Here is a 26,436-nt window from a genome sequence, read left to right on the forward strand (position 1 = left end):
TGTATTTAGTGAGATGGATGAAACTAGAGTGTGTCATACAGAGTGAAGTAAGTCAGAAAGAGAAAAACAAATACTGTATGCTAACACATATATATGGAATAAAAAAAATGATTCTGAAGAACCTAGGGGCAGGGCAGGAATAAAGATGTAGATGTAGAGAATTGACTTGAAGACACAGGGAGGGGGAAGGGTAAGCTGGGACGAAATGAGAGAGTGGCATTGACACATATACTCTACCAAATGTTAAATAGATAGCTAGTGGGAAGCAGCCGCATATTATTGGGAGATCAGCTCTGTGCTTTGTGACCACCTAGAGGGGTGGGTTAGGGAAGTTGGGAGGGAGACCCAAGAGGGGGAGATATGGGGATATATGTAAGCATATAGCAGATTCACTTTGTTATACAGCAGAAAATAACACAACATTGTAAAGCAATTATACTCCAGTAAAGATGTTTTTAAAAAAAAAAGTACCACAGATCCGGTGGCTTAAAGAACAGAAATATATATTCTCATTGTCTGGGGGCTAGAAGTCTAAGATCCAGGTGTTGGCAGTGTTGGTTTCTCCTGAGGCCCTCTCCTTGGCTGGCAGATGGCCGCCTTCTCCCTTTATCCCCACATGCTTTTCCTTTTGTGTGTGTCTCTCTTCTCAAAAATACACCAGTCAAATTGGATTAGGGCCTACTCATATGGCCTCATTTTAATGTAATCATCTCTTGAAAGGCCCTGTGTCCAAGTACAGTCACATTCTGGGGCACTGGGGGTTAGGACTTTAATACACAGATTTGGGGGGAACACAATTCAGCCCATAATAGTCTCCTTGAGTTTTCCATAGCCACCTCTTCCCACACCTCTGTGATGGGCTCCTGCCTGTTTGGAAAGGAGCCAGGAACATGGATTTTTCCCTTAGAATGAGTGAGCACACAAGGACCTAGACTTCAACAGTGGGGGTGAAGCAGAAATAAGGTTCTCTGTTGCCTCCTACCCTGCAGAGGTGGGAGGACAAGAAGATTTGCTATCCAAAGTGGGTACATCACCTGGAGCAGAGAAGGAATGGGGTCCTGGGAGACTGCTGTGTCTCAGGGGCTGGATGTGACCTGGTCTGCTCAGAAGGATATGCTCAGCAGGTGTCCTGGGGCATGTTGGTCAGGCAGTGCTTTGTGGCCACCCTGGAGAGGGGAGGGAGAGCAGGACCCTTTCTCTATTTGGGAACCCCCTAGGTACCCTTGGGATGGACACTCACTGAAAGGGCACAGGCATTTGGAGGCTGAGCCCCCAGACAAAAGTCACCACCTCATACTTAAAAGTACACAGCAGGCAGGCAACACATCACTCTTCCATGTGGTGAGTGGCAGTAGCTCCCAGCCCAGACTACAGAATTATAGTCATGTTTTAACTGGCAGCTTTATAAATAAGGCCTCGGATCTTTGCTGATTGGTGGAACTCTCTGCTGGTCAAGAAAGTGCTCTTAAATTATGCTGCTTTCTCGGTGTGGGGAGGGAGTATTAGTGCTATGGACAAGGATCGAGGGACCACGTGACAGTGCTATGTGCTCAACATGCAGACAACTGTGAGCTATTCCAATGAAAGAAACAAGGCATTCACATCAGGAGAAGAAAGTAATAGTAATACTCTGAAGAGGTGCAGGCTACAGCCAAACGTGTAATGTTAAGGAGCCATGCCTCAGGGAGTTGGGAGATGGGAGGACTGATAGATGAGATGAGGGCCCCCAGGTTTGGGGACAGCACGGGTGGAATGGGGAGGATGAGGGTGTATGCAGAGTGTCTTGTCACATCGGGAACAGATCGCTGTGGTAAGGGGTGTGTTTACAAGGAATCAGATGGTCAGCTTGGGTTATAAAGAAAAGAGCCCTAAGTATCATGCAAAGGAGTTTAAACTCAATTCTTAGACGAGTAGCCATTGTATGCTTTTGAGTAGCAATGGTAGTTGGAGAATATAACATCCAATGGAATGCTTTAATCTGAAAGACAAGTTTAATCTGAAAGCAGTAAATATGTAGCTGAATTCCAGAGGAAGGACAGCTATTCAAGAGAGGGAATGTTGAAAAGGCGAGCAGGCGGATGTGGAAAATGTCCACAGGGTGTAAGAGGGGAGCCTCCTTTGCGATGGGTGCCCTTTCCACCCCTCTCATGCCCCTGCTGGTCCTCCATTCATTTCCCACTCTCCCCTGCACTGCTTCCCACCACAGGGGGCTGACTCCAAAGCCTGCCTTTCCAGGTCCCTTGTCACCTGGCCTTCTGCTGGGTTCAGCCAACCTGAGGCACTTGGAAGATAAGGACAGAAGGGAGGGAGATTTCCCTCCTATTCTCTTGACTGTTAGCATCATCTCCAGCAGCAGCTGTGTCTCCTCCATACCCTTGCTCATCCTGGATTGGGTCCACCTGACATCCACAAGCGACTCCTGGCCCAGATCCACGAACACCATGTGGTCCATTGGGTCTTCCCAATTTGCATCATGCTTGCAAAATTTAAGCCTCAGAGTTCCTTTCTTGCAGAAGCTCCTTCCCAGGCCCCAGGGAAGGTCATAGCAGTGTGTGAAATTTGCAAATGCGAGGCATTTTAAATAATACTGCTATCTCTTCCTCCTCTGATTCCCCCATTACAAGTTCCTCTTGTTGGGTGCAGGTAATTGTGGACCCTAAGGGAAGGTGGGGCTGGGGAAGCTTTCAAGCTATGGTTAGTGGGTTAGGGTTCCCTGCAACTTCCATATACTATGATGATCACGGGATGAGCAAGACCCAAGCTCTATCCCAGAGTGATTGTTTCTCAAGGTCCAGGACTCCCGAAGTATGGGTGGCTTGGAGGAAAATCCTAGAGCCCAAGTTCAAATGCAGAATCCGCAAACTTTATATAAAAGAAACTTGAGGCTTTTCCCCATTTAGCAGAGGCCCAAATATACACATGATATTTCCAATAATGAATTGTGAGTTTAAGTAAACTTTTAAAAATCTGTTAATAATAAAATATTTTGTTTCATTACACCAGAGGAAGTAATAATTTTTATTCTCTCTCTCTAAAAAACTAACATCATAAAACATTGCCATAGAAAGGTGTGACCAAAGAACAAGCAAGCAAAGATATAGGACTTGTGAGTATGATGAAAGTGGGCCAGTTAGCAAATAAAAATAAAATCTATTTTTCCCTGGTTTTGTGATTTTTGTGGCATTTGCAATTTTTGAGTATTTATGTTTTTTTCTCATTCAAAATAAATGTATATATTTTATTTAATATTATATTTATATTTATATATCCTTTTCTTAAAAAGGGCCCTAGGTTACATTAGTATCAGGTGACAAGTCCTGGACCTGCTCAGGAGGGCACCATGTTTCCCTGTTGCATCTTGAGGTTACCTGGTTTCCTGATGCTCCTATGGGTGATCCTTGTAACAAATACTTTTCACAACCCACTCTCCCTGAATTGGTGTCACTCCTCTCAGCTTTGATACAGTCCTCCCTGATGGATACACCCATCACCTGCCTACTTTCTGCCCAGTGGTTCCAGGACCAGATGGGAGGCCTGGTCCCTGCAGAGCCCCCTGCACCACCTGGGTGGGCCTCTCTGGCTTCCTGGAGGCTGCCCTCATATTGCCTGGGTGCCAGGTGGGGCATCACACCCTCTCCACATGCTGTGGGCCCAAGCTCCTGCAGGCAAGGATATTGCATCTGTCTTTATATAAACCTAGCCTCATGCCCAGCACAGAGTAGGGCTTACATGTTGGAGTGTGTAAATGGCTTCCAAAGACTGGAGGAGCCTGGGGTTAGTGGGAAGGATGTTCAGGGAACTCAGGGATGAAAACAGGGCAGGTGCAGTCCCTGGAGGCTGCAGATCTGGAGGCAGGGCTGGAGCAGGCCTCTGGGGGAGGCCAGCTGTAAAGCCTTGTTTCCTATGATGAATTTGAGGAAGTAACACCAAAAATATATATTTGTTATGCTTCCATACCTGATAATGAAGAAATAAAAATCATTTTATTCTAATCATCATTACATATTATACGTTTTTAACTGAGGCATTTGAACAAAGTCTAACCGGCATGGGCCTGTAATTTCCATTTTACAAAGAAAACTGCCAGTGACTTTCAATACTAAAGGATTTGTCTGTCACCTTCCAGGCGATGACCTGATGTGCTGGGATGGAGGGAGAGCGCCTGTGCCCTGGAGTGTGTGTCTCCTGTAACCTCCTGTCTCCAAGTCCCTGTCCTTTATTAATCTATCATCTTTCCATATGGCCCTCTTCTTTGGTAAAGGAAAGGAGAAAAGCATTAGAAAATAAATTTCTAGTGTTTTAGAAATTACAGAGAGATAGCATGAAGAATCATAATTTTTCTTCTGTTTTGTTAAAATGCTCCACACACTGCTGGCCTGTTTAGGAATCATTGAGCCCTCCAATTATTAAAACAAATTATCAGCATAGGCTCTCCACAAGCATGAAGGTTTAAGTTGGGGATGTTGCACATTTTTCACCTGTTGCAGTTATTAGTATTTCAGACATTAATTTCACAGCTATTTATGAGTTATGTAAAATGTTGTTTTAGATAGACATTGTAAGAATGATTTTTTTTTTCCTCTGCAGGAAAGATGATTAATGCAGTTACAAAGAAAGTTTATGAGAGACATAAAAATATTATTTTGTGGGTGGCAAGTGTTTCTCCAACATTTAGTCAAATGTAAACACAATAAAACATCCACACCAGGCACCAACGCACACCATCCACATTCTGTCTTCTTGAGTTGGAGTTTGTGGCAGGACTTCAGAATAAAGAGAGAATCCCTCCAAACCCTGCAGACCCTTCCTTAGGGCATCATGGTGTGATCCCTTTCCTTACAGAAAAATAGTTCCCCTACAGAAAAATTACTTTCAGCGCTGAAAAGCTAACTCCAGGCAGGGATGTGGAAATATAAAATGTTAGAGGTGGAAGCATTCTTATATTTAATCTAACCCAACTCTGCCATTTTACAGAGGAAGAATCAAAGGCCAAGGAAGGTGAATAATCTCACACAGTTTGTAAACAGGGCAAAAGTGGAGTGGATGCCTACACCGGCGTTCTTTCTTCACCGCCTGGTGGTGGTTCCCATATCTGGCAACTAGATTGCAGCTGCTGCAGCTGCTCTCACTCACATCCAGGGAAGCAGATTTTTTTTTAAAATTTGTTGACATATAGTTGATTGACAATGTTGTTAGTTTCAGATGTACAGCAAAGTGATTTGGCTACATATATATATGTGTATATATATATGTATGTATGTATGTGTGTATATATGTTCTTTTTTACATTCTCTTCCATTATAGGTTATTACAAGATATTGAGTATAATTCCCTGTGTTATAAAGTAGGTCCTTGTTGTTTATCTATTTTATATATAGTAGTGTGTGTACGTTAATCTCAACCTCCTAATTTGTCCCTCCCCCACCCCTGCTTTGGTAACCATAAATTTGTTTACTATGTCTGTGAGTCTGTTCTGCTTTGTAAATAAGTTCATTTGTATCCTTTTTTGGAGTCCACATATAAGTGATATGATATGATATTTGTGTTTGTCTGGCTTATTTCACTTAGTGTGATAATTTCTAGGTCCATCCATGTTACTGCAAATGGCATTATTTCATTCTTTTTATGGCTGAGTAATATTCCATTGTGTGTGTGTGTGCGTGTGCGTGTGCGTGTGCGTGTGTGTGTGTGTGTGTGTATACATATATCACATCTTCTTTATCCATTCACCTGTCACTGGATGGTTATTTCCATGTCTTGTCTATTGTAAATAGTGCTGCAGTGAACACTGGGGTGCATGTATCTTTTTGAATTATGGTTTTCTCCAGATACATGCCCAGGAGTGGGATTCCTGGATCAAATGGTAGTTCTATTTTTTTTTTTTTTCGGTACACAGGCCTCTCACTGTTGCGGCCTCTCCTGTTGCGGAGCACAGGCTCTGGACGCGCAGGCTCAGCAGCTATGGCTCACAGGCCCAGCCACTCCGCGCCATGTGGGATCTTCCCGGACCGGGACACGAACCCGCGTCCCCTGCATCAGCAGGCGGACCCTCAACCCCTGTGCCACCAGGGAAGCCCTCTATTTTTATTTTTTTAATGAATCTCCATACTGTTCTCCACAGTGGCTGCACCAATATACATACCCACCAACAGTGTAGGAGGATTCCCTTTTCTCCTGGGAAGAAGATTTTGACTATATAGTTTGGCACAATTGGTACTTAGCAGCTGTGTGACTTGATGAAAGTTACTTAACCTCTCAGGCCTCGTTTTACCCCCTAGCAGAAAATCATTATTGTCTGTCTTAATAGTCAGTGCCTGGTGGGTACAAAAGCATCTGTGCCTCATGGGGGTGACTTTAGGTGATGCTGCTTAGCTTGATATATGATTTACCCTTCTCAGATCTGCATTTTATTTTTTATTTTATTTTATTTTATTTTGCGGTATGCAGGCCTCTCACTGCTGCAGCCTCTCCCATTGCGGAGCACAGGCTCCGGACGCGCAGGCCCAGCGGCCATGGCCCACGGGCGTAGCCGCTCCGCGGCACACAGGATCCCCCCGGACCGGGGCACGAACCCACGTCCCCTGCATCAGCAGACGGACCCTCAACCACTGCGCCACCAGGGAAGCCCTCAGATCTGCATTTTAAAATGTACTGTGAAGGGACATAAATGGGGATGGAAAGCAGAGAAGATAAGTAGGGAAAGGGCGTAAAGAGGAGGACTATTTTGTCATTAGACTTTCTGATTTTTCATTTTTAAACAATAAAAAGACCCACTTGGAAATTTTTACTTGGAGCCCTTTGGTAACTTTGGCAAAATTATTGGTTTTCTGAGTTTCAATATCCCTGATATAATATAGGGATTTTAAAAAATCTGGTTGGTTTTAGATTCTTTCCAAAATACACTTGAGGCCTTTACAGAAAACAGTCTTTACTGGCTATCATTACCCACATGATTGGTGGACCTTGGCCCTGTTGAGGAGAACATCTTTATCCTTCTCTCCTTATTCCTTTACCCAATAACCCAGTGTTAAAGGGAAAAAGGAAGTAATTCGTTTAGATACCTATATGTACTGTACTGGCTATTCTCACAGCCTGAATTTTATTTAAAGTTTTGAGTGTGTTCTCATGTTCTCTGTTCAAATATAGTCTCTATTTTATAGTCAGCAATCATCATTGTTTGGCTAAAATCTTGCCATCAAGGAGGTGAGGGGTCTGCTCCCCTGCCCCATTTGGCTGAATCTGTACCACAGCATTATTCCTACTTCTCAGGAGTGTCTTTGACTTTCCTGCTTCTTGTGTTCAGGGCCCTAGCAAGGGAGGCATCTATCTGCCCAGTTCACTCCTGTACCTCACTGAGGTCTTGTTCTAAGTCACCTTCTCAGTGAGGACCACAGCCCCCGCCCCTGCATCCCACTCTCTCTACCTTTTCACCTACAATACATGCCTGGTGTGAATCATCTAGACACTGATCATGTGGGCACAGTCTCTCAGGGCCTAAAATGGGAGCATGTGAATCTATCATGTGCCCACAAGGAGGGATGCTGCAATACTTGGTGAATAGTACCAATGACCACCATGATCTGTCTTTAGCTGCCAAATGTTTTGTCTGTCTCTCCCTAATCAGGACAGACACACTCCTCCCTTCTTCAATTGAGGTAACCCCAAAGGTCCACCCAGTCCCATCCCCAACGTCATAGTTACCTGTATGTGTACGTCTTCACATCAAGTTTGCACATGGCTTTCCTTGATCCACCGACCTCTAAACTGAAAAGAAAAGCTATCTAACCCACACCTACATATACAGTATAGCTACAAGGATGAAGAAAGGCCAGGATAATCACAATCAACCCACTGGTTTGCAGCAATTCTGAGACCCCAGTGGGCAGATCCTGAGTGGGCTCTCTTCCCTGGGAAGAGAGTGTCTTTGATTAAGCTTTAACTTGCTCCCAGAGTTGGGCTCCCAAGAACTCTTCTCCTTGGCTCTTGACTCCATTGTCTGGGAGTTTTCCTTTTCCATTAACTGTTCTGGCCATGGAAAAGTTAACATTGGAGAATAAGCCTCCTTTGGGGTCCAATCAGCTTTTCCAAGCCACGATCTACCCATCACAAAAAGAAATGCAAGAGTACATCTAAGTCTCAAATAGTCACAGACATTTTTTCCTGACTTGAGGTTCCTTTGGCAGTAGAACTCTCTCAAAACCTAGCCAGCCTCTTACCTGATAGGCCAGTTTAACAGTTGCATAGATCTTGTGTCAACACGATTCCAAGATCCATGATATGCCTTTGTTTTCAATGCCACTGCCTCTACCCAACCCTTTGCCTTCACTCTCACCTTTAATTTTTCTCTTAAATTAAGTACAGACACCTTGGTCCCATCAGTGTTCAGTGGAAGAGTCATATATTAGTCACTTGTCCTTGGAGCCATATTTGCACAAAGATTTTGCATCATGACAACTTAACCCATTTAGAGATTTTTAGCAATGGGTCTGATTATTTCTGCAAAGGTGAGTTTCAATAGGCTTTTAACAGTCAAAGCATTTCTTGAATCTTTGATTTACTGATAGGGTGAGAAACATTTGCTTCTTCCATTCCTACAAGAATCAGTGTTTGTTTTATCTTTCTTTTCTCTTTTTTCAACTAAATAAAAGTTGCAAGTTATTATCTGGGGATCTTACTGAGGACTTAAGCCTGGGAGACAGCCTTTCAGATAGCTCTGAGGAACTGCTCTGAAGAGTTAAGGGAGAAGCCAGGATACATAGACTTTTGCTGGGAAAAAATGTAGTCAAACATCAAAAGATCATTGCTAATTACAAAGAACAGATATTTCAGGTTAATGATTTTGGTGCTTTTCTATGTATGGGAAGATGTAAGAATCTAGTTTCATTGACATTATTCCTTAAATATGCATTTAACTATCTAGGGCCAGTTTCCAAAGCACAAAATACTTCCTGTTATTCTCCATCCTGAATTCCCCTCAGGGCACACCACTGCAGGGGCTGATGGCTTGGTCCTTGTAGAACTGGAAATTGGGGCAACATTCTTTGCTTACTGGAATGGCAGGCAACAGTCTCTGTTCACACTTTCATAGCTGCTTTCAAACCAGCCAATTATCCTCTGAGATAATTTCTTTCTTGTGTTAACTTACCAAGCATAGTCAATAGCAGTCAATACATCCAACATGTCATGTTTTTTCACCTTAATTGTCTGTTTAAGGCCTGTTTTCCCTGACTGGAATATAAGCCCCATGAAGGCAGGGGCTTTTCCTATTGGCACAGTTCTGGGCCTTCAATGGTTTTCAGGGTCTGACATAGTCAGTGCAACAAAGACATGATGAATGAGGGGATAAGTTAATAAAAGGCTGGATTTGGTCTGTTGAATTACCTGTGTCAAAAAGGTTCTTTAAACCAGAAACTCAATGAAAAGGGTAAATATGGGATTTGTTGAAAATTACTGAACTCTGTAAAAGTAATTCATTTATAATATCTAATATGTAAAGAAACTATGAAAGATATTAAAATCACTAACAGTCTTCCTCTAGCTCCTCCTTACTATGGACCTAAAGCTAATCCTTTAAACTGTGATTATGGGAGGAGCCTCTGAGGTGGTCCAGGCTCAAGACATTTCTCCATGTCTCACAGTGACGTCAGCCCCATCTTGTATCTAATGCTGTAAATACTGGGGTTGCTTCCAGTTACAGAAGTAATTTGAGTGCCATCAGCCCTTTTTCAGAATCAGCATTCGGCTTGGGTGTCTATCAGTTCTATTTTTTTTTTTGTCATTGCTTATTTTTTGCTTTTTGATTTGCATTGTGTTATTTGAGAAGGCTCTTGAGTGAAAATGATAATTATTATTATCTGAGCTAATACTTTCTGGATAATTTGTTTTATGCCAGGCACTAGAGCTTTTTATTTAACTATTTATTTCCTTCCATATAACCCCTTTAGGAGGTAAGCACTACTATTCTACCCATTTTACAGATTAGAGAATGGTAGATTTTGATACCTGCCACAGCTTGGACTTAGGAATATAGGAGAGTCTGCATCTATGTTCTGAATTGTATTCTACTACCTCTTGGCCCCTCACCACACTCTATGTGTTTATTACAATTTATTATTTACAGAACATTTTCACATATGTTATCACACTGTTGACAAATAATATCAATTACCTTTATTGAATGTCCATCACGTTGATCCAGGCACAGTGTTAGGCACTAACAGAAAGGGATGTGGGCAGGTGAGGATGCAGACATAAGGAGAACCATACTCCTGAGAAAGAAAACAAAACCTGCAGAAAATCCACTAATAGAAATGTCTTGCCCCTCCTTTTGCTCTGTTTCAGGAATACCAAATTGATATATTTTTTGCCCAGACCTGGACCGACAGTCGCCTTCGGTTCAACAGCACAATGAAAATACTTACTCTGAACAGCAACATGGTGGGGTTAATATGGATTCCAGATACAATATTCCGCAATTCCAAAACTGCAGAGGCTCACTGGATCACCACCCCTAATCAGCTCCTCAGAATTTGGAATGATGGGAAAATCCTTTACACTTTAAGGTGAGATGCTACTGATGGTCTGATATTGGGGACTTTAATTTAGATCATTGTGGGAATGGGACCCTATTTTTCATTGCTAAGTTCTATCAATTCTCATGTTCAACATGCTACTGGGTCTTGAGGAAGTTTTTCCTAATCCCATGTTATGTAAAAATAAAGACATACAAATGATCTGCGATGAATATAAACTCCTTCCTTCATCAGAATCCATTTCTGCTGTAAGTGCGCTGTGGAAATTATCTTTAATATGTTTAACCCACAGGACCATTCAGCTAAGAAAATAAAGATGTCTTGGTGTACTAATTGAAAAATGTAATTATAGCCAAATTTGAGACCAAAAGGAACAAAAGAGCACAGAGGGTGTTCCCTAATGGAAGTGGCAGCTACCTTGTAATGAGTCCTCTTGGCTGTCCTCACAGAAACCCAGCAAAGTAAGAGGGGCTGTGTTTGAAAGATGTGAATAGAACTACCTGCCCAAAGTTTCCATCGGGAACTAGTGTTACCCGGGTTTGAACTTGGGTCTGTATCTCTCAATAGTCTCTGCGCTAGGGTGAACAAATGGCTGCAACATACCATAGAATGCCCTGCACCTAAGCCAGTCTTTCTGCTCACCCAGCGTTGGGATCAAGGACAGTGGTGTCTGGACCCTGCTCTCCCAGTGTCTGAGCCCTCTCCAGAGCACTGGACTGAGTGCCTTGTGCTGATTATCTCTGTCTCACTGGCTTTGCTGCTTTACAGCTGCTTCCTGCACCTCCTGTCCTGTTCTTGACACAGCCTCTCCTCATTCTGCTCCTCCTGCCTTAGGACTTCCCCATCACTTTACCCACTTTCCACTTTCCTGCTGACTTAGCTCATCCATTCCTAAGACTTTAAAAGCCATATACACGCTGAGGATTCATTCCCACATTCATTTCCAACCCCAAACTTCCATTCTGGGCACCAGATTCTAGGAGCCACCTACCTGTGTGTATCTCCTCCTGAAAGCCTAAAAGGCATTTTGATTCAGCATGCTGCAGGGGAATGTCATTTCTCTAATACCTCTGACCAGGCCCCTGTGTCCTCCTGGCTAAGTGAATACCACTGCCAGCCCTTGAACACAACCCCCTCCTCCCACATCCAGTATCAGGAGCTTTTAATTGCAAGTGATTTGTGGCCATAAGGAGAAATCTGTAATTCATATGGTAAACACGTATTTGTAGCACAGATAAAGGCACAGATTAATATCAAAATAAGCAGAAGATTAAAGAATTTTAAAGTTTCACGGAAAGAATAATGTTGGCAGCTTGGGAACAGCAACAACAATAAAAGCCACAACAGGGAATTCTGCTGATGAGTTAGTTACATTTGGAGAACAGGAGTTTGTAATAGCTATTTCCTCATCAATTCTTAAAGGAATATAAATGAGACTCTGAAATGAAGGTGAGCTTCAGCAAACCAGAATAGAGACATGGCCAATCCTGCGATCCTTTATAAAAATTCTGACCCAAGGAATGTCTGCTTTGAAAAGATGCAATACACACATTTAGTGCAGCCACGACCTGCCTAGTCAAGTAGGGGGTTTAGCCAAGTATGAAATCTTCCCTACAAGTGGATGAACTTGACATTATACCTATTTAGGCAAATATACCATTTTCAAAATGGAGGAAGGATTTAATTCAGTCAAACAGATTAAAAACAAGGACATAAGAAACAAGGACATATGAAAACAAGGACATATTGAAACAAAGACATATGAAAACAAGGACATATTGTTTTGATTTGTTTCCTCTCTTACTTGGCTTATATTTCTAGACACAGTCAGGAATTTCAATAATGGAAACTTCCTCTGCTTCTGATAGTTAAAAGTAAAACAAAGTAACACAACACAAAAAAACCCAAATGGTATACTGAATGGATGGTGCCCCTGCTAAGAGTGAGCTCTATGTGGCCACCCCAGGCCCCTGCTCCCCACATGGTAGTAATGTGACCGCCCCTGGCTTTGCTTAGGGCCTTTGCTGGATTGTCGCTGGCTGGCCACAAGAGTGATGCTTGGCTCCCCCACAGGCTCACCATAAATGCAGAATGCCAGCTGCAGCTGCACAACTTCCCCATGGATGAGCACTCCTGCCCGCTGATATTCTCCAGCTGTGAGTACTGACTTGGGGTATGACTGCTCTGTAAATGATTGTCTAGCCTATGCTGATTTCTAGCAAACAGTCACATGATTGATTATAGCATCACTATACAACCAGAGAAAATGGATAACGGTTTTCGTCTGGGCCACCTGGGTATATTCACTCTAGACGTTGTTACATAGGACCCATGTTACAAAATAAGTAGCTTTGATAAATCTTTGAACAACTTAACCATTTTGTTATAATATTAAAGAACTCAGAAGTTGATGAACAGTTGACTTACCAAAGACCCTTATGCTAATGAGCTGTGCGTATTATTTGGACATATACAGAATTCATTTGCAATAATTTTACGCTTAATATCATCTTCAAGTCAAGTGGTTTGTCTTCAAAATAAAAAGATAAAGTTTTTACTTAAATATATTTATAGTTGTCTCATTACACTATAATAGGATGTAATTTTTCATAGTATTTTATTTTCCAATATTTTACATAGGATTGATACCAGAGCTAACAAGTAATCACTTACAAATTCTTAAAGACAATATATAATTCTAAGTACAAGGCTACAAATAAAAGGAAATATCAAATTTATTTGCTTATAAAGTTTTAAAGTAAAGGTCAATATAGAAATATATCTGTGGAATTTATGATGATTCATTTAAAATATATTGACCACAACTACTTAAGTATGACTCATAAGAGTTCAACTAACTTCACTGACTATCTTTAAAATTGCATATGGGGCATGACAAAAAAATTTGATGAAGTCTCAGGCAGAAGGTTTTGTGGCTTTCTTCACTATACATTAGAGTGAAAAGACAAAAATGAAATAATGGATAAACACATTTTACAGTTCGTTTTAAATTCAGAAAAAGACAAAAGAGAAAGCAAAATTTACCTAGGGATAAATTTAACCAAGGAGGTTAAAGACCTGTATATTGAAAACTAAAACGTGTTAATGAAAGAACTTGAAGAAAACACAAATAAATGGAAAGATATTCTATGCTCACATATTGGAAGAATCAATATTTTTAAAATTTCTATACTACCCAAAGCAATCTACAGATTCAATGCAATCCTTATCAAAATTCCATTGGCATTTTTAAAGAAATAAAACAAATAATCCTAAAATTTGTATGAAACCACACACACACACACACACACACACACACACACACACACACAAACTTGAATAGCAAAAGCCATCTTGAGAAAGAAGAAAAAAGTGGAAGTGTCACAGTCCCTGACTTGAAACTATACTACAAAGGTAGAGTCACCAAAACAGTATGGCACTAGCATAAAAACAGACATATGGATCAGTGGAAAAGAATAGAGAGCCCAGAAATAAATCCACATATATATGGTCAATTAATTTACCACAAAGGAGACAAGAATATATACAATGAAGAAAGGACAGACTCTTAGATAAATGGTGTTGGGAAAACAGGCCAGTCACACACAAGAGAATTCAATTCAACCACTCTCTTGCACCATACACAAAAATTAACTCAAAATAGATTAAAAACTTGAACATAAGACCTAAAACCATAAAACTCCTAGAAGAAAACATAGGCAGTAAGCTCCTTGACATAGGTCTTGGTGATGACTTGTTTAATCTGACACCAGCAAAGCAACAAAAGCAAAAATAAACAAATGGAACTATATATCATACTAAAAAGCTTCTACACAGCAAAGGAAACTATCAACAAAATGGAAAAGCAACTTACTGAATGAGGGAAAATATTTGCAAACCATATATCTGATAAGGGACTAGTATCCAAAATATGTACAGAATTCATACAACTCAATAGCAAAACAATTTTTTTGATTAAAAAATGGTCAGAAGATCTAAAAAGACATTTTTTCCAAAGAAGACATGCAGATGGCCAACAGGTAGATGGAAAGATGTTCAACATCATTAGTCATTGGGGAAATGCAAATCAAAACAACAATGAGATATCACCTCCCACCTGTCAGAATGGCTATGATCAAAAGACAACAAATATTGGTGAGGATGTGGAGAAAAAGAAAACCTTCTGCACTGTTGGTGGGAATGTAAATTGGTGCAGCCATTGTGGAAAACAGTATGGAGATTCCTCAAAAAATTTAAAATAGAACTGTATTATGATCCAGCAATTCTACTTTCGTGTATTTATCCAAAGAAAATGAAAACACTAACTCAAAAAGATATATGCCTAGAGGGAGGGCACCATCTGCATCTCTTGGTCAGTTGAGCTTTATCCCCTTAAGGCAGGAGGGCAGGCTGACTAGGAAAGATAGGCTGAACTCAGCCTCATCATTATCAGTCTCCAGCAGCGTCTGATTGGACTTGCAGAGGAACAAACCAGAAAGGTTTATTTTTAGGAGCCACAAATAGCTCGTTTCTTCCCGTGTACAGCATACAGAGTGCTGCCAAATGTATTTCATTCTAAACCCTTCTTGGGTTTAGACCTGAAGAGGGAACCAAGTATTCATGGCTCATCCAAATGCTTCATAACTGGTGTGTGTCTTAAAATAAACAGACAAAATTGCCCATTCCCTGCCTGCTCCCCGGGTGCATTAAAAAGTGGACCCTCTGCCAGGTGGAATGTCCTGGCAAGTGGGAGATTTGCTTTGGCAGGAAAGAAACCACACATCTCCTTGAAAGTCCTTTCTCTTTTGGATGAGTTAATCACCAAATAGCAGATGCTATGAAATGCCAGCAGTGGCCCTGTGTCCTTTGAAGCAAATTCTCAGGTACAAAACTTCCAAAAGGAAGCCCGTCTTCCAAGGCGAGAGCAACAGTTCATTTTATATATCACTTGACTGGTCTAAGGCAGAGGTCCCCAAACTTTTTGGCACCAGGACCTGGTATCGTGGAAGACAATTTTTCCATGGAAGGGGTTGGGGGGAGATGGTTCAGGTGGTAATGCGAGCAATGGGGAGCAGCAGATGAAGCTTCACTGGCTGGCTCACCGGCTACTCACCTCTTGCTGTGCGGTCTAGTTCCTAACAGGCCACAGACAAATACCAATCCGTGGCTCGGGGGTTGGGGACTCCCGGTCTAAGGGATGCCTGGGTAGCTGGTAAAACATTATTTTTGAATGTTTCTGTGAGGATGTCTACAGGAGAGATCAACATTTGAGTCAGTAGCCTGAATAAGGAAGATCGCCCTCACCAAGGTGTGTGGGCATCATCCAGTCTTTTGAGGGACCAAATGCAGGCATACTTCCTTTTATCTTCTTTCACTTTATTGTGCTTCACAGATACTGCATTTTGTTTTACAAATTGAAAATTATGGCATCCCTTCCCAAACAGCATTGTTTTTTAGTTAAGTTACTTACATTGTTTTTTTTTAGATGTAATGCTACTGCACACTTATCAATAATAGACTGTAGCATAGAGTAAGCATAACTTTTATATGCTCTGGGAAACCAAAAAATTTGTGTGACTTGATTTGTTGTGTTGTTTGCTTTATTGTGATGGACTGGAACTGAAGCTGCAATATCTCCAAGGTCTGCCTGTAGAAGAGAAAAGTGAATGAAGGTGGAATTTGCTCTTTGCTTGAGCTGGGATGTGCATCTTCTGCTCTCAGATATCAATGCTCCTGGTTCCCAGGCCTCAGACTTGGACCAGGACTTAAAACCTCAGTCTCTTAATTCTCAGGCCTTTGGACTCAGACTGAATTACACCACCAAGGTTTCCTGGGTCTTCAGCTTGCAGATGACAGATTGTGAAACTTCTTGGCTTCCATAATCTCATGAACAAATTCCTATAATAAATGTCCTCTTATATCTTTATCTGTATCTATCCCTGCATCTACATTTATCTTATTGGTTCTGCTTCTCCGGAGAACCCTAATACAGGGAGGGAAGTTCCCACACTTCCAGCCTACAAAATATGTGGACTCCAAAGTTCCCCAAATATTCCTGTATTCACTTGAATTCACCTGCTTTGGATGTAACCAAAGGGAGTTTTTTGGCATGTCCAGGAGACATGGCAGAGTCCAGCAGCCTGGAGCTGAGAGTGAGAATCAAGGCAGTGCCCTGGGAAGCAGGTTCCTGATCAGGGACCATGTCAGACAGACCAGTGCAGAGGGTGAGGGGGATTTTGCCATCTTGTCTCTTTGCCTGCCCCATTCTCCTTGAAGTGCTTGCCCTTCACCTGCTAGCCAGGTCATCTTTCCACATGTTCCTGGATCTCTGGCCTCTCCAACTCTTCCCTGTCCCTGCCATCTCACTGCTGTAGACACTCACACCTTGGGGGTGGGACAGTGCCCCATGTGGCTGGTCCTGGCTGTATGTGCCTTCTATGAAGACAGTGATGCCTGTAGCAGGAAGGACAGAGCTTTGGGGTCACCTCCTTTAACTGTTACCCTCATTATGGTGTAAACCACTGCTATTCATGATTGCACTGGCTCTGCTGTCCAGTCTTGAAAGTGGGTTATTTTTATTCTGGCTCTAAGTGAAGTAAGTTGTTCTGAGAGGTTAAGGACTGGGTCATGGCAGAGGAAGAATGCCTGACTGCTAGGCTGTGCTCTTTTTGTGACTTTGAAGGCTGTGCTCTTTGAAGTCTGTGCTCCTTTTTCCTTCTTCTTTTTTTTTCTTTCACAATGATATCCTGCCACCCTTATTTTATTTTTTAAAACAACTTTATTGAGGTATGATTGACATGTAAAAAGCTGTGCATATTTAATGTCTGGAACTCACTGAGTTTGGCAAAATTGTAAGTACACCATACAGTATTGTTAGCTACAGGTAACATGCTGTATAGTGTATCTCCAGAACTTATCCGCAAAACTGAAACTTTGTACCATTTAACAATCATCTCCCCATTTCTCCTTACCCCAGACCCTGGAAGCAACCATTCTACAGTCTGCTATATGTTTGACTACTTTAGATTCCACACATAAGTGAAATCATGCAGTATTTGTCTTTCTGTGTCTGGCTTACTTCACTTAGCATAGTGCCCTCAAGATCCACCCAAGTTGTTGCAAATGGCAGGGTTTCCTTTTTAAGGCTGAATAATATTTCACCATATATATATATATATATATATATATATATATATATATATATCTCACAACTTCTTTATCCATTCATCTGTGGATGGATACTTAGGTTATTTCCATGTCCTGGCTATTGTAAATAATGCTGCTATCAACATGGGGGTGCATATATCTTTCCAAGATGGAAATTTTTTTCCTTTGGATATATATCCAGATGTGGAATTTGCTGGGTCACATGGCAGTTTTATTTTTAATTTTGGGGGGAGCTTCTATACTGTTTTCCATAATGACTATACCTATTTACATTCCCACTAACAGTGCACAAGGATTCCCTTTTCTCCACATTCTCACCAACACTTATGAACTCTTGTCTTTTTGATGAAACCATTGTGACAATGTGGAGTGATATCTCATTGTGTTTTTGATTTGCATTTTTCTGATGATTGATCACCTTTTCATGTACTTGTTGGCCATCTGTATGTCTTTTTCAGAAAAATGTTCAGGTCCTTTACCATTTTTAAATCAGGTTATTTGTTGTTGCTGTTTTCTACTGAGTTACTGAGTTGTGGAGTTTTTTATATATTTTGGATATTAGTCCCTTATCAAATACATGATTTGCAAATATTTTCTCCCATTCTGTACATTGCTTTCCATTTTGCTTTTTGTTTCCTTTGCTGTGCAGAAGCTTTTTGTTTGATGAAGTCCCTCTGTAGCCAGATGACCCTGGGTGCCCTGTCACGGTGGATCCCTGGAGGTATTGTGCCCCTTTCTCAACAGCAGATGGAGGGGAGAAGGACGGTGCAGTGGCAGGAAGGTTGCGGAGGCGCTGGAGAAGGTGATCTTTCAGCATCTCTCAGATCTTCTCACATAATAGCAAAACCCTTCCTCTTGGTGCAGCCAATGGACTTTTGGGTGCTGGGTCACATGGAGAAGAGTGTGCACTAGAGGCTACACAGATGCTATTCACACATCCCAAACACTGAGTGCCTGAAAACCAGCAAAACAGAAGTGTCGGAGGGCTTGGAGTAAAACAAGAGTGAGAGCTCCTCCCACTGAGAGCTCTTCTCACTGCTTAGGTGTTTGCATATTGTTTAAATTCTCTGAGACTTAGCTTTCTCATCTATGAAACAAGGATCATAATACCCACCTCATCTGTCTCTGTGAAGATTAAATTAAATGACAGAACGTGTATGTGATGGGAGCTACCTGTCCAGGGCTCCCTGAGTGATCAGGAAGGAGTCATTTGATAGTTATCACTGTGAATACCCTTGTGGCTGCAGAGAGTGTTGCTGGGGGCAGGGGGAGTCTGAGAGGGAGGGACCAAGGCTGTGAAACAAGGCTTCCTGTACTGGAATCCCAGCTGCCTGCTCACTCACTGTAGAACAATGGGGAACATTCTTCACCTCTCTAAACCCTGCTAAGCCTTCCTTCCCCCATCTGCAAAGTGGGAATGGCAGCAAGTTAGAAAACGATGGAAGGGACTAGAGACATACCCTTTATAGATTCCTAGTCGATTTAGCTAAAGATGTGCACTTGATGGGAGTTAGGTGACAGAAGCTGGTGTGAGGGATATTTGCACATTTTCTCTATTACGGTTGGATTCCCCAAAGATGCACAGCTGTGCTGGACAAACTCTGCACATGGAAGGCTTCAGGAAGAGAAAACAGCTAAACCCTCATTAGCAATTAGCCTTTCATTCTGGGCTTAATTTCACCAGTTTGGAAGTATCTACCGAACTATTTTTTGTTAAGATGTTACGGAAAAATCTGAATGAACTTTTTGGCCAACACAATATGTGCACACTTGTCTGTAAAGGTTGCCTTCAGACACTGGGTTCTGTGACTGTGTTAAAAATAAAGCCAAGGAAAAGACGGCCACTCTATTTTCCCTAGATGTTATGAATAGTGTGCTCACTGGACTGGTTTTTGTTAGTGCAGAGTTTTTTAAGAGTTTAAGGACATCAGGGTTTCAACCTGAGAACACAGAGAAGTGTACATTTTTGGCAACTGATGGGAAATCCTATTGGTCCAATTATAGTTCAGTTCTCTGTGTTCCAGTGGAGGCAACAAGTACCCCCAAGGATTTAGGTAGGACCTCACTGAAATGTCCTACCTTGAGGAAAGCATCAGCATGCTGATTGTGCTGCCGGCCAAGATCTTCACCTTCACTCCACTGTTGGTTGTCACCCCCACATGAGCAGCAAGACCAGAGACAGCTGATGTGAGCACCAGAGCAACAGTATGCAGCTGATCCTGCCCAGGTTCATAGCCATAGCACAAACCGATTTGAAGGAGCCACTGATGGATGCTTGATCCATTAAAGGCAAATTTTGCAAAAATAACAATGTCGGAAAACCTTCATGTTTCTCACATCTTGCAAAAATCAAAACTTGAAGTCACTGAAGATGGAACCAGAGATTCAGCATCAATAACTGGAAATCTAATCACAAGGTCATTGCCTCCTTGGTTTATAGTAGAGAGACCTTTCCTATCGTTCATCCAACATAATCCTACAAGTGTTGTCTTACTCAGGCAGCAGACAAACAAACCCTGAAGAGTATACAAAAGAAACAATGCAAAGCAAAGACTACCTTAGCTATGAAGAAAAGACTACTTCCCTACGTCTTCCATAGTTCTGTTACATATCTTTGTGCAGTATTTTCATTTTGAAAATTAGTTTGTAGGAACACTCAGAGGACTCAGAGATATAACCATTTCTGCTCTGGGATGTGTTTTTGGAGGGAAAGAAGGGCAGGACGGCGGGAACACTGTATTGAGAAATGAAGAAGAAAGCTTCAAAATGCCTAAACAATACCTTAATTTACTGAATGGTTGCCTAGGTTAACAACTCTATTGAGTATTTACTGTCCAGATCAGGGTTTTTGTTTTGTTTTGTTTTTATGTGTGGCTTTCCAGAGGAAATTTAATCTTTGTAATAGGGTGGGGATGGGGGGGAGACATTTAATGGTCACTTTCATTATTTCATGAAAAAAAATCTTACTTGCCTTTAAAAAATTTCCCCCATTCAAAGTCTTGATAGTAAACATTATTTTGGGGAGTAATAATGAAATCTCTAGCATCTCTGTGTGTTTCTGCTGTTTTATATAATGCATATATTCACTAAAATAAAGTTTAAAAAGCTTTTTGAGGGCTTCCCTGGTGGCGCAGTGGTTGAGAGTCCGCTTGCCAATGCAGGGGACACAGGTTTGTGCCCCGGGCCGGGAAGATCCCACATGCCACAGAGCGGCTGGGCCCGTGAGCCATGGCCGCTGAGCCTGCGCGTCCGGAGCCTGTGCTCCGCAACAGGAGAGGCCACAACAGTGAGAGGCTTGCATACCGCAAATAAAAGCTTTTTGAAAGATGATAAAGATGTGAACCATACTGAATGTCAAGAAAGCTCTGGGCCATCCTCCTGCCTGCTTGGACCTACTCACAGGTTGGCATGGAGACATCGGGCTCAGTGTTGAGCACAGAGCTTGATGCTGGAAACTGGGAATCCTCACTTTCCTTCTAACTTGTGTAGGTGCATTTACTACGCGCCAGGCACTGCTCTGAGCAACTACAATCATCAGCCCATTTGATACATATAATGACCCTGGGAGGCCCTGTTTTTCTCAATGCCTTCCGCAGTCAAGGAAACCCAGCATGGGGCGGTAAAGTCATCTGCCTGCATCTCCCTAGAGAGCAAGGGCAACTGGGTTTGAATGAAGTAGAATGGTTACTGAGTCTGCGCTTTTATTATTAACACTATTACTTTTATTGCTATTGCAAGAGGACAGATGGAGCAAAATGAGATACTCAGGCCTCAAGGTGTGAGATGAAGAGAGCTTTGCTCTCTCCCCAGTAAACAAGTTAGGGTGAAAAACCAACACAGCAAGCACATTTATGCTCTTATTTTTTTTTAACATCTTTATTGCAGCATAACTGCTTTACAATGTTGTGTTCGTTTCTGCTGTGCAACAAAGTGAATCAGCTATACGTATACATATATCCTATATACCGTCCCTCTTGCGTCTCTCTCCCACACTCCCTATCCACCCCTCTAGGTAGTCACAAAGCACCAAGCTGATCTCCCTGTGCTATGCAGCTACTTCCCACTAGCTATCTATTTTACATTTGGTAGAGTATATATGTCAATGCAAGACTCTCACTTCATCGCAGCTTACCCTTTCCCCTCCCTGTGTCCTCAACACCATTCTCTACGTCTGCGTCTTTATGTCTGTCCTGCCCCTAGGTTCTTCAGAACCGTTATATTTTTAGATTCCATATATATGTGTTAGCATATGGTATTTGTCTTTCTCTTTCTGACTTACTTCACTCTGTATGACAGACTCTAGGTCCATCCACCTCATTACAAATAACTCAATTTCGTTTCATTTTATGGCTGAGTAATATTCCATTGTATATATGTGCCACATCTTCTTAACCCATTCCTCTGTCAATGGACACTTAGGTTGGTTCCATGTCCTGGCTATTGTAAATAGTGCTGCAATGAACATTATGGTACATGACTCTTTCTGAACTATGGTTTTTTCAGGGTATAGGCCCAGTAGTGGCATTGCTGGTCATATGGTAATTCTATTTTTAGTTTTTTTAAGGAACTTCCATACTGTTCTCCATAGTGGCTGTATCAATTTACATTCCCACCAAAGGTGCAACAGAGTAACCTTTTCTCCACACCCTCTCCAGCATTTGTTTGTAGTTTTTTGATGATGGTCATTCTGACCAGTATGAGGAGATACCTCATTGTAGTTTCGATTTGTATTTCTCTAATGATTAGAGATGTTGAGCATCCTTTCATGTGTTTGTTGGCAATCTGTATATCTTCTTTGGAGAAATGTCTGTTTAGGTTTTCTGCCTATTCTTGAATTGGGCTTTTTGGGGTTTTTTATATTGAGTTGCATGAGCTGCTTGTAAATTTTGGAGATTAATCCTTTGTCAGTTGCTTCATTTGCAAATATTTTCTCCCATTCTGAGGGTTGCCTTTTCATCTTGTTTATGGTTTCCTTTGCTGTACAAAAGCTTTTAAGTTTCATTAGGTCCCATTTGTTTATTTTTGCTTTTATTTCCATTTCTCTAGGAGGTGGGTCAAAAAAGACCTTGCGGTGATTTAGGTCATAGAGTGTTCTGCCTATGTTTTCCTCTAAGAGTTTTATAGTGTCTGGCCTTATATTTAGGTCTTTAACCCATTTTGAGTTTATTTTTCTGTATGGTGCTAGGGAGTGTTTTAAATTCATTCTTTTACATGTAGCGGTCTAGTTTCCCAGCACCACCTATTGAAGAGACTGTCTTTTCTCCATTGCATATTCTTGCCTCCTTTATCAAATATAAGGTCACCATATGTGCGTGGCTTTATCTCTGGGCTTTCTATCCTGTTCCATTGATATATATTTCTGTTTTGTGTCTGTTTTTCTTTCTCGAGATTGCTTTAGGAGGCAGTGTGAATAACAATGGGTCATTACTCAGAACCTTGGCGATTTCTGCCTAAATCCTCCCTTCATTTCATTAATATGATTATAGCCTTTTCATTTTTTCTTTTATATACTCGTGACTTCGATCATTTGCACATGCCCTTTGCAACAGAGGAGGCTGACTTGAAGGATCATGGCTAGGTGTTAAGATTAACAATTTTTTAATAGAGAGACCTTCAAGATGGTGGAGGACTCAGATGAGGAGATCACCTTCCTCACCACACATACATCAGAAATACAACTACATGTGGAACAACTCCTAAAGAACACCTACTGAATGCTGGCAGAAGACCTCAGACTTCCCAAAAAGTATATTTTTTTCCCTTTCTCTCTTTTTGTGAGTGTGTATGTGTATGCTTCTTTGTATGATTTTGTCTTTATAGCTTTGATTTTACCATTTGTCCTAGGGTTCTGTCTGTCCATTCTTCAGTTTGTTTTGTTATTTTTAGTATAGTTTTTAGCGCTTGTTATCATTGGTGGATTTTGCCTTTTTGGTTTGCTTGCTCTCTTCTTTCTTTACTTTTCTTTTATTACTTAAAAATTTTTTAATTATTTTAAATTTTTTATTTTAATAAATTTAATTTATAATTTTCTTTCTTTTGGTCTTTTCTTCTGAGCTGTGTGGCTGACAGGGTCTAAGTACTCTGGCTGGCTGTCAGGCCTGTACCTCTGAGGTGGGAGAGCTGAGTTCAGGACATTGGTCCACCAGAGACCTCCTGGCTCAACATAATATCAAACAGTGAAAGCTCACCCAGAGATCTCCATCTCAATGCTAAGACCAAGCTCCACTCAAAGACCAGCAAGTTACAGTGCTGGACACCTTATGCCAAACTGGCTGGACAGGAGCACAACCCTACCCATTAGCAGAGAGGCTGCCTAAAATCTTAATAAGGTCACAAACACCCCAAAAAGAACCACCGAAACAGTCCTGTCCACCAGAAAGACATGATCCAGCCTCATCCATCAGAACACAGCACAAGTTCCCTCCACCAGAAAGCCTACACAACCTGCTGAACCAACCTTAGCCACTGGGGTGAGACACCAAAAACAAAGAGAACTACGAACCTGCAGCATGTGAAAAGGACACTGCAATAATAGTAAGTTGAGCAAAAAGAGAAGACAGAGAAACACACAGCAGATGAAGGAGCAAGGTAAAAACCCACCAGACCAAACAAATGAAAAGGTAATAGGCAGTCTACCTGAAACAGAATTCAGGGTACTGATAGTAAAGATGATCCAAAATCTTCTAAATAGAATGGAGAAAATACAAGAAACATTTAACAAGGACGTGGAAGAACTAAAGAGCAAACAAACAATGATGAACAACACAATAAATGAAATTAAATATGCTCTAGAAGGAATCAATAGGCAAGTGAGGCAGAAGAATGGATAAGTGACCTGGAAGATAAAATAGTGGAAATAACTACCACAGACCAGAATAAAGTAAAAAAAAATGAAAAGAATGGAGGAGAGTCTCAGACTCCTGGGAAACATTATATGCACCAACATTCAGATTATAGGGGTCTGAGAAGAAGAAGAGAAAAAGAAAGGCTCTGAGAAAATATTTGAAGAGATTATAGTTGGAAACTTCAATAATATGGGAAAGGAAATTATCAGTCAAGTCTAGGAAGTGCAGAGAGTCCCATACAGGATAAATCCAAGGAGAAACACACCAAGAGACTTATTAGTCAAACTATTAAAATTAAATACAAAGAAAAAATATTGAAAACAGCAAGGGTTAGGCAACAAATAACATACAAGGGAATCCCCATAGAGTTAACAGCTGAAGTTTCAGCAGAAACTCTGAAAGCCAGAAGGGAATGGCAGGACATATTTAAAGTGATAAAAGGGAAAAACCTACAACCAAGATTACTTTACACAGCAAGGATCTCATTTAGATTTGATGGAGAAATTAAAACCTTTACAGACAAGCAAAAGTTAAGAGAATTCAGCACGACCAAACTAGCTATACAACAAATGCTAAAGGAACCTCCCTAGGCAGGAAACACAAGAGAAGGAAAGACTTACAAAAACAAACCCCAAACAAATAAGAAAATGGTATAGGAACATACATACAGATAATTACCTTAAATATAAATGGATTAAATGCTCCAACCAAAAGACAAAGACCGGCTGAATGGATATGAAAACAAGGCCCATGTATATGCTCTCTACAAGAGACCCACTTCAGACCTAGGGACACATACAGACTAAAAGAGAGAGCATGGAAAAAGATATTCCACGCAAATGGAAATCAAAAGAAAGCTGGAGTAGCAATTCTCATATCAGACAAAATAGACTTTAAAATAAAAACTGTTACAAGAGACAAAGAACGACACTACATAATGATCAAAGGATCAATCCAAGAAGAAGATGTAACAATTGTAAATATTTATGCACCCAACATAAGAGCACCTCAGTACATAAGGCAAATGCTAACAGCCATAAAAGGGGAAATCAACAGTAACACAGTCATAGTAGTGGACTTTAACACCCCACTTTCACCAAGGAACAGATCATCTAAACTGAAAATAAATAAGGAAACACAAGCTTTAAATGATAAACAACATGGACTTGATTGATATATTTATATATATCATATATTTATAAGACATTCCATCCAAAAACAACAGAATACCCTTTCTTCTCAAGTGCTCATTGAATGTTCTCCAGGATAGATAATATCTTGGGTCAAAAATCAAGCCTTGGTAAATTTAAGAAAATTGAAATCATATTAAGTATCTTTCAAACCACCAAGCTATGAGATTAGATATCAATTACAGGAAAAAATCTGTAAAAAGAACAAACACATGTAAGCTAAACAATACACGACAAAATAACCAAGAGATCACTGAAGAAATCAAAGAGGAAATCACAACATACCTAGAAACAAATGATAATGAAAACATGACATCCCCAAACCTGTGGGATTCAGCAAAAGCCATTCTAAAGGGAGGTTTATAGCAATACAAACCTACCTCAAGAAACAAGAAATATCTCAAATAAACAACCTAACCTTACACCTAAAGCAATTAGACAAAGAAGAACAGAAAAGCCCCAAAGGTAGCAGAAGGAAAGAAATTATAAAGATCAGATCAGACATAAATGGAAAAGAAATGAAGGGAATAGTAACAGTGATCAATAAAACTAAAAGCTTGTTCCTTGAGAAGATAAACAAAATTGATAAACCATTAGCCAGACTCATCAAGATAAAAAAGGAGAACACTCAAACCAAAATAATTAGAAAAGAAAAAGGAGAAGTAACAACTGACACTGCAGAAATACAAAGGATCATGAGAT

At 41.0% G+C, this 26,436-nt stretch overlaps 1 protein-coding gene and 1 pseudogene across 1 annotated transcript in view; both read left to right on the forward strand.

The window, feature by feature from the left end:
- Nucleotides 1-26,436, forward strand: part of GABRG3 (gamma-aminobutyric acid type A receptor subunit gamma3) — a 643,304-nt gene that overhangs the window by 445,716 nt on the left and 171,152 nt on the right. Inside the window, exons 4-5 of the mRNA XM_019945622.2 lie at nt 10,342-10,562; nt 12,606-12,688. Of these exons, the coding sequence (XP_019801181.1) occupies nt 10,342-10,562; nt 12,606-12,688 (304 nt within the window). The remainder of the gene's footprint in view (nt 1-10,341; nt 10,563-12,605; nt 12,689-26,436) is intronic.
- LOC101335150 (glia-derived nexin pseudogene) lies at nt 16,939-20,219 on the forward strand (annotated as a pseudogene).

This window comes from Tursiops truncatus, chromosome 2 (genome assembly GCF_011762595.2).
Source record: "Tursiops truncatus isolate mTurTru1 chromosome 2, mTurTru1.mat.Y, whole genome shotgun sequence".
Taxonomy (NCBI): Eukaryota; Metazoa; Chordata; class Mammalia; order Artiodactyla; family Delphinidae; genus Tursiops; species Tursiops truncatus.